Source organism: Hemitrygon akajei, chromosome 8 (assembly GCF_048418815.1).
Source record: "Hemitrygon akajei chromosome 8, sHemAka1.3, whole genome shotgun sequence".
In the NCBI taxonomy this organism is placed as follows: Eukaryota; Metazoa; Chordata; class Chondrichthyes; order Myliobatiformes; family Dasyatidae; genus Hemitrygon; species Hemitrygon akajei.
Window position 1 is genome coordinate 97,178,293 of NC_133131.1, and position 16,965 is coordinate 97,195,257.

At 37.6% G+C, this 16,965-nt stretch overlaps 1 protein-coding gene across 1 annotated transcript in view; it reads right to left on the reverse strand.

Moving 5' to 3' along the window:
* vps50 (VPS50 EARP/GARPII complex subunit) overlaps positions 1–16,965 on the reverse strand; it is a 203,743-nt gene that overhangs the window by 143,376 nt on the left and 43,402 nt on the right. The window contains exons 3-8 of the mRNA XM_073054232.1: positions 14,011–14,133; positions 13,257–13,328; positions 9,650–9,703; positions 8,814–8,884; positions 3,219–3,336; positions 3,102–3,137 (exon numbers count right to left, since the gene is read on the reverse strand). Coding sequence (XP_072910333.1) covers positions 3,102–3,137; positions 3,219–3,336; positions 8,814–8,884; positions 9,650–9,703; positions 13,257–13,328; positions 14,011–14,133 — 474 coding nt within the window. The remainder of the gene's footprint in view (positions 1–3,101; positions 3,138–3,218; positions 3,337–8,813; positions 8,885–9,649; positions 9,704–13,256; positions 13,329–14,010; positions 14,134–16,965) is intronic.

The window sequence follows — 16,965 nt, forward strand, 5'->3', positions numbered from 1 at the left end:
GTTGTCTCGAGCAAAGACAATGAAGTTCTACTCTATTTTATTTCCTTGAACTGCCATCCAGGTTGTTACAAGAAGTCAGTAAGCAGAATGGAACACCAGTATTTAAAATGTGCCTTGACCAGAATGCGACGGAGCTGAAGAAACAGCTGCTTGCATTCAACTGATCAAATTAAACAGTTCTGCACAGCACTACTTAACTGATTTCTGCTTCCACTGATTACACATTTTGAAAATCAAGGCCTTGGCAGACCAAATTGCAAGTTTAATTTCTAATCGACTACATGCCAACGTAGCAAAAAAAAAGACATCTATTGTTGTGGGGCTGCTTTAAATCATTATGCATTATGATGGAGCAGATTCAATTATAGAATTTAAAAGCTGGAAAGTATCTAAAAGGATTAGGAGGATGATGGGGGATGCATAGAAGTGCAATGAGCTTGGCTGCTGTTACATACAGCCAGTATACATTCAGTGGTTCTTTCATGTTACAACGAAAGTTTAACTATAGCTTGAATTAGAAGAAACATATTTTCCACTAGATATAATGCAATAGAAATTTACAAGAGTAATGCTAGGATTAGAATTCTAGCTGTGAGAAAAGCTAAGGTTGGTTTCTTGGAAAGAGGGAAGATTGAGGGATAGATTAACAGGTAGACAAACCAGGATTTATCTAAAGTAAACAAAACAGATTGGGATTATTACAGATAGTCAGCACCAGTGTTTGTTACATGAGACACAAATATATTTCCCTCGTCTGAGTTGATCAACAGTCCTGAATCAAGATACACAAAAGCATCAGTTTAGCCTCTGCTTCCTGCCACTATACCAATTTGAGAACAATTTTCCACCCTCACTTTACTTTGAGCAGTTTACCATGCAGAACACAACAGGAAGGTTGCTGAAATCTATGTAAACTACATCCAGTGCAACATCCTCAATGTTTCCTCCATTAAAAAAAGTCACTCAAGTAGATCAGACATCATTTTCTCAGAAATTTCTTGGAAAAATTATATTGGAGAACAGAAAGAGATAAGTTCTAATGTCTGAAGTGAGCCTTACTTAGAGGAAATTCTAGCATGATTATCCAAGTTATCAAATACAGATTTTAGAAGAAACATATTTAATCAACTCCTTAAAAAGAAGTGACATAGGATCAGAAGATGTAGAATCCTTCTGGGTAGATTTAAGAAATGGCAAGGGTAAAAAGAAGCTGATGAGATTTATATACAAGACCTGAACAGCAGCCAGGATGTGGTCTATAAGTTTCAACAGAGAAAAGAAGAGGCATGCAATAAAGGCAATGTTATGATAGTCATAGGGGATTTCAATATGCAGGTAGATTGGGAAAATCAGGTTGGTGCTCAATCCCAAGAGAGAGTATTGCTTTTTATAGTGGCTTGTGGCTGCACCCACTAGGGAAAAGGCAATTCTGGAATGTGTGCTCTGTAATGAACCAGATTTGATTTGAAAGTGTAAGGAACCCTTAGGAGACAGTGATCATAATATGATAGAATTCACCTTCAGCTTAAGAGGGAGAAGCTGAACTCAGATATATATGTATTTTAATGCAGTAAAAGGGATTACAGAGCCATGAGAAAGGAGCTGGCCGAAATTCACTGGAAGGGGACACCAGCAGGGATGATGGCAGAATAGCAATGACTGGAGTTTCTAGGGCAATTCTTAAGGCACAAGATAGATACATCCCAAAGATGTAGTAGTATTCTAAAGGCACAATAAGGCAACTGTGTGTGACAAGGGAAGTCAAAAACAGCTTAAAAGCAAAAGAGAGGGTAAATAACAAGTATTAGTCATAAATTAGAGGATTGTGAAACTTTTAAAAACCAAGAGAAGGTATTTAAAAAAACAAAAAGAGAAAAGCTGAAAGGTGAAGATAAGCGAGCTAAAAATATCAAAGAGGATAACAAATTGTTTTTCAGATTACATATAAAGAGTAAAAGAGATTTGAGAGTGGATATTGGACCAGTGTTAAATGACACTGGAGAGGGAGTAATGGGGACAAAGAAATGGCAGACAGACTTTACATCAGTTTTCACTGTGGAAGACACTAGCAAAATGCCAGCAATTGAAAGTGTCGGGGCAGAATTGAGTGTAGTTGCTACTACTAAGGAGAGGTGCTTGGTAAGTTGAAAGGTCTGAAGGTAAATAAGTCACCTGGGCTAGATGGACTATATTCCAGGGTTCTTAAAGAGGTGGCTGAAGAGATTGTGGAAGCATTAGTGGTGATTTTCAAGAATCACTAGATTCTGGAATAGTTCTGGAAGACTGGAATATTTTAAATCTTACTCCACTCTTTAAGAAGGGAGGGAGGCAAAAGACAGTAATTTGTAGGCCAGTTAGTCAGATTTCAGTGGTTGGTAAAACGTTAAGTTCATTATTAAGGATGAGATTTTGGTGTATTCAGAGACACATAATAAGCCAAAATCAGCATGGTTTCCTTTAGGGGAAATCTTCCATGCAAATCTATCAGAATTCTTCAAAGTAACAGGCAATATAGACAAAGGAGAGTCAGTAGATGCTGTTTACTTGGATCTTCACAAGTCCTTTGACAAGGTGCCATATGAGACTGCTACACAAGACAAGGGTCCATGGTATTACAGGAAAGATACTGGTTCAAATAGAAATTTGGCTGCCTAGCAGGACAGAGTGGAAATAAAGGGGGCCTTTTCTGGTTGGCTGCCTGTGACTAATGTTCCAGTGACTGGTATTGGGTCCGCTACCTTTCATCTAAAATGTTAATCATCTAGATGACAGAATTGATGATGGCTTTGTAGCTAAGTTTGTGGATGATACAAAGATAGGTGGAAGGACAGATAGCATTGAAGAGGGCTAGTAAATAAGCTATGATAGAATGGCAAAACAGGCATGATGGGCCAATTGGCCTAATTCTGTTCCTATGTCTCATTTGAATTTGGGGCTGAAAGAGCAAGACTAGTGCCATGTGGAAAGATAAGCAATTAAGAACACGGGTTTACATTAACATAATTAAGACCGTTAGAAGGTTTAAGTGGAGTTGAAATCTGGTAACTGGATTAGCTTTCCATAGCACTAAGTTAAGAAGATTTTGAATATTGATTGCTTACCTCCAACATCTCGCTTAACCGTACGTCAGTTCTTTGCTATAATAAAAAAAATTCAAAAATATTTAATTGAACATCAAAATACCAAAATATTTCACTTATATACATAAACTTGCATACCAGTGTTTTAATTGTGCGCAAAGACTTCAGCAGCCCAATCAGCAGCTGCCTTTTTCTTTGATTAGCCAGTAGCCCCAAGCTAGCTTGTGTGAATCCTTCCTTCGCAATATTTAACTGCCTGCCAAGACAAAAGACAAATGTGTTACAAACTAAACAATCATGTAAATGAACTAACAAAATCTTGATAAAATTTCAAAAGGTTCCTCATCATAATTCAGGAGCAACTCAAAACTTACAGTAAAACCCTGATGTCCCTCCCCACCCGGTTTAAAAACCCCATGGCTCAGCATCAGGCTCACCTGTTTCTGCTTCCCACATAACTTTCAAACATTCCAGGTCCCTTCCCTTGCTCAAACTCTCCCTTGAACATATTGGAGCTCTAATTCCCAAGTTCCCCTTAAACTCACCAGGGCTCTATTACCTTTGATCTTATTAAACTCATTGGGTTTTGGTTCCCATGTTCCCTTTCCACCTATACTGTGAACAGCTAGAGACCCACTTATAACTCTGTCAGTGCCACAAGAGTAACACTTCAGTAGTCAACCTTTATGCCTCTTAACATTTATCCATTCGAATATATTTCCCTAATGTGCCCTTATTTTATGCAATATTTTTTAGGAGCTGCCTTATTAAATACCATATGAAAATCCAAATTTACAACCACTAGATTCCCTTTAAGAATCTAGTTACAAATAAAGTTTAATTAGCCATAGTTTCTCTCTTAAAACTGCTTTGACTCTGTCTAATTGTATTATGTTTTTCCAGAGTAGCCTGTTATCAGATCTTAATGATAAATTGCAGCAGTTGTTAACAACAGATCATCCCAATTGGTCAACTGGCCTATTTCTTGAATAATAGTTCAGAACCAGACACTCCATCCCAAGCTCAAGAGGATACAAGCATGCATTTGGCTTGGGCTGTGTGTTCTTTGACCTGAGCCTAAGGTCTTTTTTTAAAATTTCAAAGTACATACAACCCAAGCTAAGCACACACTCAGATCAGACCAAGCCAGTAGCTGCCAGTTATTATTAAATTACTGCACTAATGAGATCTCCAGGTGCTTCATTGCTTTAAACAAAGTCTGTTAATTTAAGTGCTGGTATTTATTGACACAATTGATCTGTTTTAAGATTTTAAAAACTGCTTTAGTTTTATAGAGTTAGCTTTACAAAGATTAGCATTATCTGTCACATGCCCATCGAAACACAGTGAATTATATTGCCTGCATCAACGACCACAGTCTGAGGATGTGCTGGGCCAAGTTTCACCATGCTTCTGGTGCCAATGTAGCATGCCCGCAACTTACTAACCAGTCATTTGGATGTGAGAGGAAACCAGACACTTGGAGAAAACCCACACAATCACTGGGAGAACATTTGCTGGATGGGACAGGTCAAGTCAGGCAGCATCTCAAGAACCACAAACACAAGAAAATCTGCAGATGCTGGAAATCCAAAGCAATGCACACAAAATGTTGGAAGAACTATGCAGGTCAGGCATCTCAAGAATGTCCATTGACATTTGTTCCATCTTATGCTGTCGAAGCCTGTGCAAGCAAGGTTTGGAGCCAAATGTACTCAGCCTGTGAGCTGTGAAGCATGATCTCAGGAAATGATTGTTCTCTCGGAGCAGATCAGTCAACCTAGCCAAAGACCAGGAAAAGCTGCTGCTTGAAGAGAAAGGAAGTAAATGGAATGAAGAGCTGATAAGTTTGACTAATGGGGAAGGAAAGAAAAGAACTTGCTTAAGCTTAAGGATTTTGCATATGATTCTTAGTTTTTGAAAAAAAGTATTAAAATTCTGGAGGGCCTCAATTCTCAGGTCAGTCAGAAAGTATCATGGGCTGTGTACATATACCAGAAATGGAATAACTAAAGATAATCAGTTCACAAATCAAAAGTAGTGCAGTCCGCAGGTTCAGGTTGGATTTACACTGCCCATGATTTAAGTTTCAATGCGGCCCTTAAGTGCAGCATCAAGCAATTACTACTTTTCCAATATGAGGGAATTTTTGTAGACTTCAAGAACTTGTGGATGATCAGTAATGCATCTACTTCGTCTGTAATGAGATCTTTTGGAATCCTGGGACATAGCCTGTTAGAATCTGGAGATTTATCCAGTTTTACTCCACTGAACCTCTACTGTTATTTGATGATATCCATTATTTTGATACTTCCCTTGTTAAGATAAAAATACTTGCTTAATGCAGGGTTGTCAAGTTTTATGTTTGTAGCATTACTTCAGATTAAGTAAAAGACCATGGGCAGAAAATAAAGGGAAAGGCAAAAAAATTAATTATTGATAATCAAGCAAAAAAGCTGGTGTTTATAGAGGCAGGTTCCCCCTCCCCCCCCCCCCCCCCAAAAAAAAAAGTAAAGTTGTAAAAGTCCGATCAAGCTTATAAGCACTAAAATAATACCAGACCAGGACTCAGAGGACCACTATCAGGCTTGAATAATTTAAATGGTTCCATCCTACCTGAACCAATGCTTTAGTGTCACTGGTATCATTCCTCACCCAGGTAGATGCTTTCTTTAAATATCCACTGTTACAGATGATCTCATACCCTAATAATTACAAACACTGCCTGAAACCTCCTCTGCTGAACAATCTACCTGCCCCATAATCATAAATGCCAATTACCCCCACAGATTTGATTGTCATACCATATTTTGCCAACTACAGTTTAATACTCAACTACTTCAAAAGGCCTTTGACAAAACACCACAGAAGCCTGCTAAATATGTTAAGAGTTTATGGTATTACAAGAAAGGTATTAGATTGACTGACTGGCAGAAGGCAGATTGGGAATGAAAGGGTCTTTTCTGGTTGGTTGTCGGTAACAAATGATGTTCCACAGGGGTCAGTGCTGGACCTGCTCACTTTCACATCACCTGTCAATGATTTAGATAATGGAATTAATAGTCAAGTTTGCAATGATAGAAAAATAAGTGGAGTTGCAGTTAGTTTTGAGGAGGCAAAAAGTTTGCAGAAGGAAGGACTTGAAGAAGTGGCAGATAGAATACAGTGTAAGGAAGTATATGGTCATTCACTTTGGCAGAAGGAATAAAGGCATAGACAACTTTCTAAACAGGGAGCAAATTCAGAAATCAGAGGTGCAAAGGGACTTGGGGGGCCTTGTGCAAGATTCCCTAAAGGTTAACTAGCAGGTGGAGTCGATGGTAAAGGAAGGCAAATGCAATATTAGTATTCACTTCGAGTGTACTCAATTATAAAAGCAAGGATGTAACGCTGAGGCTTTATAAGGCATTGATCATACCACACTGGAGTATTGAGAGCAGTGGTGGGAGCTTGTCTGAGAAAGGATGTGTTGGCACTGGAGAGAATCCCAAGAAGGTTCATGAGAATGATCCCAGGAATGAAAGGGTCATTGTACGAGGAGTGTTTGATGGCTCTAGGCCCATACCCACTGGAGTTTGGAAGGACGAGGGGGGAAATCACATTGAAACCTATTGAATATTGAAAAATCTAGATACAGTGTACATGAAGAGTATGTTTCCTATAATAGCGGAGACTAGGACCAGAGGTCACAGCCTCAGAATATAAGGACATCCCTTTAGAACAGAGATAAAGAGGAGTTTCTTTAGCCAGAGGGTAATGAATTTGTGGAATTCATTGCCACACACATCTGTGGAGGCTAAGTGACTGGGTACATTTAAAGTGGAGGTTGATAGATTTTTGATTAGTTAGGGTGTCAAAGATTATGTGGAGAAGGCAGAAGAACAGGGATGAGAGGGACAATAAATCAGCAGTGGCGGAGCATACTAGCTGGGTTGAATGGCCTAATTCTGAACTAATGTCTTATAGTCCATTCATTTCCATTTTTTTCTGTTTTTGTCCATTTCAGACAAATATTTGTCACGGCATGTTTCTATACTATCCCTTGCTAATTCACTGACAATTTGGCCCATTTCTATCCAAGTTTTTTTAATGCTTCAAATTCTCAGGCTTGCTCCTTTTGACAGTGGTTCTTTTAAATGTAAAATACCCATGGTGCATCACTTCAGTAGTTTTTATCCCCCAGTATTCTGTACATGTTTGAGAACTTGGTGGTATGCAAATAATTACTCCCCTTTGTTGACCTGCCAGTTGAGTTTATAATCTTATTTTCAATTTACCTCAGCCAATCTACCGCCCATGGTTACATTATTCACTTTATTTCAACTTCAGGCCCTAGTTTTCAACTGAACTGTCTCCCATAAAATGTAAACACAAAATTATTTCATACTGTAATAATGTTTCCTTAGAGAATCCTTAATTCTGAGACAACTAAATAATCACATATTACTTCACTCCTTTTTCACTCCTTGACTCATCATTCCAGAAAATGTATCTTTGAACTTGTCCTCAGTACTACAATTGCCATCCTGGTTGACAATATGATGGATCAGGATCACTACCTTTAAAACAATCTTTTCTTAACTTTTTTTTCCCCCTCACTCTAATGGTGTTGATATTATTGTTAGGTGCCCTGTAAAGCATTTAGCTCTGTATTTTCTCTTCCTTCATGGATGGCTGTGGAGGCCAAGTTATTGGTTACATTTAAGCAAAAGTTGATAACCTCTTGATTAGTAAGGGTGTCAAAGGTTATAGGGAGAAGGAAGAACAGGGTTGAGAGGGAAAGTGAATCAGACATGATTGAATGTTGGAGCAGACTCAATGGGCTGAATGGCCTCATTCTGCTCTGATGTCTTACGGTCAGTTTAGATACAAAACATTAATGCCATTTCACTTCCCACAAATGCTGCATGATATGCTCTGTGTTCAAGTGTTACATTTAATTTGCTGTTTATTTTTCTACAGAAGGATTATTTCTCAGTGCTGCGCTTAAGTCATAATTTAAAGGCAGGACAACACCAGACCATCATAAAAACCAGCCTCCCCTCAATGTCTATACTTCTTGTGGCCTCAGAAAAGCAGTCAAAATAAAAGACCACTCCACTCCAGCTCTCTTCTCCCTCCATCAGGCAGAAGATACAAAATCCAGAAAATGAGCACCATGAGGCCCAAGGACAATTCTTTCCTCATGTTATAAAACTCTTGAATAACATCTTATACAGTAAAAATAAACTCTTGACCTCACAGTCAACCTCATCATAACCCCTACACCATATTTTCTCCCTGCACTGCCCTTTACTTGTAATTTTAACACTATATATTGCATTCTATGATTTTCCCTTGTACATCCATGATGCACACATTTTGAAATGAAATGTATGGATGCCATGCAAAACAAGTTTTGCCACGGTATCTCAGTACATGTGACAATAATAAACTAATTCCTCTTCATTCTTCTATTTCAAGAATTTATTTATAAAGAATCATTTATAATGATAAACTTGCATTTATCATTATTAATTACCAATTTCATTTATCTTTAAGACCAAGACTTCTACTGACTTTTGCTTATACACATTCCAATGCAGAAAAGTAATCCTTTGAAAACCCACTTCAAATACAGTAATCTCTTAGAACAATTATTTTGATGATCCATCACAAAAAAATAACAAAACTACACATTTATAACAGAAATAATAACAAATACAGGGCTTTTGAAGTACTGTCATCTCTTACCTTCTGGCATTTGTACATATGACTGCTGCCAATTGAAGATTAGTTTGTAGTGATGTAACTCTTTCAAGCTCCTACAAGAATATATTTTGATAAATAACATTTCTTTTGAATATTTAGTTACTTTTTAAGTAGTACCCTTGCCTATCCTCTGGCAACTATTCTTAAATGGACAATGTTACTATTTTTTTCCAAGTCCAGGTTATATTCAGTCTTCAGTTTCAATCAGCATGTTGTAAACTCAATCTTTGAAATAAGTTTTAGATCGGCCTTTTCTCTGGATTTCACAAGAATAAGAGGCTTTCTTACTGAAAACAATATTCAGAGTGGACAATACAATAGAGAGCAGGGAAAAAGCAAGAGAATTTCTTCTTCAGTTGGGATGTAAATCTTTATAATTTTCTACCACGAAGAGCTGAGGATGCAATGTCATTAAGCACATTAAAGGCCATAGCTGATTGATTATCCAATGACGCAGGGATCAAGGATTATGCTAGAGACAGCAAAATAAAATCCAGATCAACAATTGGCAAAGCAAACTCAAGGGACTGTATTCCCTACTTCTGCACCTATATTTGCACCAAGAACAATATTTCAATACAGTTAAGTGAGCAATGAATTACATATGATATTGATATATACTGTAATACAAGTTATACAATTCTAAAGTGACGATGAAAGTTTACAAGATCCCGAAAAGATTGATTGTATTTTAAACTTCTATTATCTAATAAATACAATTATATTATTGATTTCATTTTAATCCAACTTCAGTTTTGACCTGCTTGTTTTAGATAGAATAGAAGTGATTACTCGCCCATTATTTAATGACCTTTTACCTTCACATACGCAGCCTGCTTCTCCAGGATTAAATCTGCTACCTTCTTTGATACCTGTAAAGAAAAGTATATTATTACAATTCACACAGTAATGCAAGATACAGGCATTAGTGACTTTTACTTAAATAATGCAAATGAAACTTTAAGAACTTAGTTATAAAAAATTTACTAATCCATGTTGCATGCATTTCAGTTTCCAAATGAGCTGTACTATTCAACATGTAACATAAGATGCTGCTTATTGACTATAGCTCAGCATTGAACACAATCATTCCTACAGTTCTGATTAAAAAGCTACAGAACCAGGACCTTCTGTATCTCCCTCTGCAACTGGATCCTTGACATCCTAACCAGAAGACTACAATCTGTGAGGATTGGAAGTAACATCTCCACCTCGCTGACAATCAACACAGGTGCACCACAGGGATGTGTGCTTAGCCCCCTCCTCGACTCTCTCTACACCCATGACTGTGTGGCTCAGAAGTGGAGAAAGTGAGCAATTTCAAGTTCCTGGGTGTCAGTATCTCTGAAGACCTAACACAGTCACAACATATTAACACAGTTATAAAGAAGGCAAGACAGTAGCTATATTTCATTGGAGGTTTCACAGATTTGGTCTGAAACTTCTCTAGATGTACCGTGGAGAGTATTCTGACTGACTGCATCACTGTCTGGTATTGGTGTGGGGTGGGGGTGGGGGGGGGGGTGTAAGAGCTACTGCACAGGACTAAAGTTGCAGAAAGTTGTAAAATTAGTCAGCTCCATTGGTTAAGATGGAGCCAGTCTACAATGCTCCTTCAGTCAACCTCTTCTGGATAGATTATGAAACTATATATTTCACTTCTACATTTGTTTTTTCATCTTGGATGTGATTCTGGAACTGATAGAGCCCGTTCTCCTCTTTCTGAGAGGGTTCCAGGAGGCAGTGGCTGCACATGCGAACCTCATGGCTATAAGCAAATGTTTGACTCCATTTCAATGTTTGTCGATTAAAGCGACAAGGGAGATTGAAATATACTTATTTTAACTTAATTACATAATATACATATACTTATTTTTTCTGTGTTTCAGTGCTCTGCAGTCTCGAAGAGGATTCCGGAGAAGAGAGGCAGCATGCACGAACTTTCTGGCAGGAAGGCTACGGGATGGGATGCAAGCTGTTGTTCGACTCCATTTTGCTGATTAAAGCAATGAGGGAAATTGAAGCATGAAGGCAAATGCGGAGGGTGCGTGCCAGCTGCCTGTTTTCTGACAGATCTGCTGTGGAGAGGGAGAGGTCTCCCACTGGGCCCAGAGAGTGTTCTCCAGGTTTTTCTACGTTTTGGATCTGGTGTTTTTCACCCAATCTTTCTTTTTTTTTGTGTAGGAGGGATTTGGAAGTGCCTGCTCCATTTTTGTTTGTTTTTTTTGTGTGGGGAGGGAGGTAGTATACTTTGAAAATACGTGAACTTTTGGGTACTAGCCTTCGTCGTATTCAAGACATCTTCAAGGAGTGCTGCCTCAGAAAGGTGGCATCCATCGTTAAGGATCCCAGGACAAGCCCTCTTCTCAGGAAGGAGGTACAGAAGCCTGAAGCCACACACTCAGCAATTCAGAACAGCTTCTTCCCCTCTGCCATCCAAATGGACATTGAACCCATGAACACTACATTTTTTTAAATTACAGTTTTTGCACTACTTATTTTAACTTAATTATTTAATATACATATACTTATTTTTTCTGTATTATCATGTATCGCATTGTACTGCTGCCGCAAAGTTAACAAATTTCATGATGTATGCCGGTAATATTAAAACCCTGATTCTGAATTTGAAACAGGATAATTAAAGAGACAAAAATGTCTCATTTAATTCTCTGAAGCAATGCATTCCAAACTCACCTGCTATATCCTTTGAATGGAGTTACTTATGGTGATAAGATAAACAATAAGCTATACACAAGCTGAACTTAACAGAAATGTCTACCAAGACTTATACAAAAGTAATGTTTCATGCTCTGTCACTATAGTCTGCCAAGCAGAGCATTGATTTTGAACTAAGTTATGTGTACACTAGAGAGTGCATGCAAGCCATGCTCTGAATAGATTTCAATCTCACATTCTGATAGATTATCTACTGATAAACTTTAAGATTTCAATGATTCAATATACAGGAGAACACAACCTCATAAATTTAAAGAATAATATGTTCTGAGGATGTCTAGTGTCCTCATTAATTGTGAGTTTTTGAAATTATTTTAATGCATGGAAGTTATTTGATTGCATTGCAAAAAGCGTAAAAGTTCTCTACAACAACAATAACTGTAGCAAAGCAGTTAAGCTACAGCCTTCTGCCTTAATGAACTTTAATTAAATAAATCCTGAAAAATAATGTTCATATGAAACTTGCAAGTATTATAAAAGACCCACATGGTTACGTAAAAGTTTTCAGCCATGGAAAACTGTGCACACACACACGATTAGACATTTGCCCTTGAACTGGGCAAAAAAAAACATATCACTTAAGGTTAGACAATAAATCTTGCAGCAAATCCATCATCCCAACAATGATTCAAAAGTTTTAAATTCTCAAAGCAGAAGCTTATCACTGTGCGATACAGTTTCAATGTATTAGCTTCCAAAGCTTCATATATTCATTATATATATTCATATAAACAAATCATAAAAGCCTCCACAAACTTGATCATATTTGCTGCAGGAATATTAGCTAATCCAAAATGAGAATGGACTAAAGTTACAGTGATGCTTTAGCTCCAAATTATGAAACAAAAGCTGTCATTTAATTCCTAATCTTCATTTTTGGGGAACACAGTGGATTCCGGTTAATTTGGACTCACCAGGTCATTTTGGCCCAAGTCAAAGGCCGCTCCAATTAACTGAAGTCTCATGGAAATAGTTAACTGAGTAACAATTTTTCTATTTAAATGAAATACAAAACAAATTAGAACACTACCAATACCTCTACAGTACTAAAAATTGCATTAGTTCCTAATAATTATCAGAGGAATTCATCTGTGTTCTTTTGATTGACTGGAAATTAATAAAATTAGCACAGAAACCTGGTGCAGATAATAAACTGCTTTCATACAAGGCTAACAATGATTGTATCTTCCAAATCTTCATTTTCATAATAACATTTGAAATGATTATCGATATGTTCAAGTCCTTCTAAGTTCCCAATTTGAAGCAGTGAAATCCTGTCATTTGTACTCCTGGCTGTTTCTTGCATCTCCAAGCTGAGCTTGAAACCACAGTGAGCAAAGATGTTCCAAATTATCTAAATGCTTATTTCTGACCAAATATCAGTAACAAAAATCACTGCTTTTTGAACACGAGCATACACAACTGACACTAGTTAGAAACTGTTCGGCAACAATCTCCTGTCCCAATTAAGTGGCATAGTACCCCAAATAATATGAACCCTGGCTATCTTCTCGATTTAGTTCATGGTCTCGCAGAGTTGTCTCAAGTAAACAGTTTCCCCGATGAACTGATGACTCAATGAACCAGAATCCACTGTATGTTGTTTGTTAGAGGATAAAGAAGATGTAGAATAAATTTACATTTATAATCCAATTCTTCAATTACTATGTAAAATAATATACTTACAACAGCTTGCTGCTGTTTCAGTTTATCTCTGTATTCTTCTAGATCTTGAAGGTTGAGAACAGACGGGAGTTTCTGTAGACAGACAAGATATCTTCAGCAAACATTAGAAAATATTCATTGCATTAGTAAAGCAACACACGAAGAACAAAACATGGCACAGAATCTTCTGCTGCTGTATATCACAGTAAAATCTTTTAAAGAGGATGCGATAAAATGTGATCTTTATCCTTTTGATTTTCTATTTGAAATTTAGAACTAGGTAGGGTCTTGGAAGTTATTAGAAATATCTGAAATCTCAGCAAACAGAAGCATATTATAGTTTATCTGATTTCCCCCTCAGGTAGCTTCTTCAACCCATGTTACAAACCCTATTGGATTTCTTCTTCTCCATCTGTTTACCTTTCTCACTCACCTGGCTTCACCTACCACCTTCCAACCATCCTCCTTCCCCTCCACCCACCACCATATTCTGACATCTTTCCCCTTCCTTTTCTGTCCTGAAGAAGGGTCTTGGCCCAAAACATCGACTCTTTATTCATTTCCATTGGCACTGCCTGACCTGCTGAGTTCCTCCAGTATTGTGTGTGTGTTACGAAGATATTGTTCAATCCTTGACTATCCATTAATTGAGGCACAAATCAAAGTAAACTTTAAATAAATTAGTTCTTTTGAGGAGAAATGTTTACCAAGTAAAACATTTGTTACTTTCAAAAGTCTATTTGATAAATTTAAGAAATAAATATTCCACAGTTACCTCCAGTTCATGCTCTACAACATCAAATGAATCATTGCTGAAATATATTTCTTCAATACTGTTGATAATTTCTTGCTCTGCTAGAGGGTCACTGGGATTTTCTCTCAACTCCCTCAGTTCTTCCTTCAGTAAAATGAGAAATTAAGTAAGTGAAATTACATGGTTCACATCATAATTGCAATACCAATAATTTATCTAAATTATCCCTTTGTCCCAAAGGATTAAAAGTGTTGGCACTATCAACGACAGATGATATTGGTTATTTATATTCTGCACATGCTTACTAAATCCTACACTTGCTGCTTTAGTTAGAATAAATTTCTCATTCCATTGGGATATTTTCACAGAAAGCAGCCTAGCTGAATAGCTCTAAACCACCTATTGCTTTTGCAAAATATAAACCACAATCTGAGCTAAACTGAGCACACTTTGAGCCAACTCAAATGAAAGAACAAAATCTGTTTTATGCCTCACAATGAAAACAGCTACAAATGCTGCAAGCTGCTTGTTGACCTTTGAGACTTCCAGGAGTATTTCTGGAATAGTGCAATGCTGCTGAAGTCAAGCCAGGGCAAATATATTGTGAGGTGTCTGGTAGCATCTTTGAGGAGGGTTAGCAGGGAGGAAGATTGAAAGTAGTGGACAGACAGAAGGGAGAGAAACAAAGCTGTAAGTTAGAAATACGGCAGGCAAAACAAAGCATGCAGAAAGCCAAGCAACAAATAGCATCAGAGTACACAAAAGCGTTAAGGCGGCCATTGTAAAAGTACTAGATACACAAAGTAAATAAATTAATGATACAAATAGTCACAAATAGGTACAATCTAACTGTTGTTACAAAGCTGAAAAACTAAGATTTCAAGATAGAGTATTTGTTTAATTGGGACATCAGTCGATCAGGCTGAAAGTACAATTGGTATTCTAATTTGTTCTGCATTTCATTTAAGTACATAATTTGTTACTCAGTTAAACAGTAGATTGCCTGCTTAATACCTTGTAGTTCTATGAAACTTCGGATAATTGGGACAACCACTTAATTTGGCCAAAATGTACTGGTCCTGGTGTGTCCCAATTAACCGGAATCCACTCCATATAGGACAGGTAATATATAATAGGTGGGGTAATACTTCCAATTAGGAATGAAACCAATAAATAGACTGGATCTTGCTTTGCAGACTGTAGTACAGGCAGAGTTAGGAAAGCTGCTGCTTCTCAGCTCCTACTCAGAGCTTCTGCTATTACTTGTATGGACATTGCATGTTCTGAGACGATGTGGATTTCCTGAGGTGCTCTGGTTTCCTCACATATCCCAGGCATAGACACATCGGTAGATAACTGGCCACTGTAAATTATCCTTTATGTTTGGTTCAGCAGAAGCTGAAGGAGTTGATAGAGTTAGAAGAGTAAAATATTACTGTAAGATTAATGTAGATTGGTATGTAATGATTGGCACAGACGCAGTGAGCAAAGGGTCTTCTTGCATGCATTATAACCATGATTATGAGAATCTGTTCGGGAGAGCAAAAAACAGTGGAATAGTTTATAATCTCCACGAAGGAATTGTATTGTACAACAATGTACAAATAAGGAAATTCAAGGGCAGGACTATTGAAGTAATTGGGGGGAATTTTAATCTATATGCTAATTAGATCAATCAAACTAGTACTAACAAAACAGATAACAATTTTCTAGAATTAATGCAAGATGGGTTTCTAGATCAGTATATGGAGGAACAGGCTGCAAAATTGATTATTTTTAAATCTGGTACTATGCAATCTGAAAAGGATAATTAATAATTTTGTTTTGAAGAGGCCCAAGGAAAGAGTGATCATAATATGATTTTGCATTGTTCAAAAATCAACTTAGTTCAATCTGAAACCAGGACTTTTGATCTAAACAATGGAAACTAAGAAGGAAATAGAAGTTAGCTGGTAATGATATTGCAAAGCTCCCAAAATGTATAGGCAATGGATAGCATTTAAAGAAATTATACTGATTTGCAACAAATATTGTACAGTCCTTTAAGACACAAAAACACATCTAACCAAGAAATAAACACAGTATTAAATCTGATGCAAAGCTTACAAAGTTATCAGAAAAATTAAGTAGTCATAGAGTCACACAGCACGGAAACTCTCTTCAACTCAGCTCAACCATATTGCCCAGTGAGCTGGTCTCATCTACCCACGTTTGACTCATAGCTCTCCAAACTTCTCCTATCCACATACTTATCTAGAAGGCTTTTAAATGTTGCTAATATCTGCCTCAACCACAATTTCTGGCAGCTTATTTAAAATACTGACCAGACTTTGCATGAAAAAGCTGCCTCTCTTAAATCTCTTGCCTCTGACCTTAAACTTAAGCCCTCTTGGTTTTAGCAAACACTGACAGGGAAAAAGACAATGATCTTTCACCGTGCCATTCCCACTCACTATCTTGTATAACTGTATCAGATCATCCTTCAATCTCCTATTTTCCTGAGGAATAAAGTCCTCATCTACACAATCTCTCCTTGGAACTCAGGCTCCTGAATCCAGTTAACACCCTGCTAAATCTGTTCTGCACTTTCTAGTTTAATAACATCTTCCCTATAACATGATGACCAAAACTATACATAATACTCTAAGTGCCGCTTGAACAATGTCTTTGCAACACTGCAATACAAATACAAAACTCATAAGACTAGAAGACATAGGAGCAGAATTAGGCCATTCAGTCCTTCAAGTCTGCTCTGCCATCCCATCATGGCTGATCCCAGATCCCACTCAACCCCCATACACCTGCCTTCTCACCATATCTGGCACAGAATCTGGCCCTGTGGCTCAAAAGGGTAGGAAAAGGAAGAGGATGGCAGCAGTGATAGGGGACTCTTTGGTAAGGGGGTCAGACAGGCGATTCTGTGGACGCAGGAAAGAAACACAGATGGTAGCTTGCCTCTCAGGTGCCAGGGTCCGG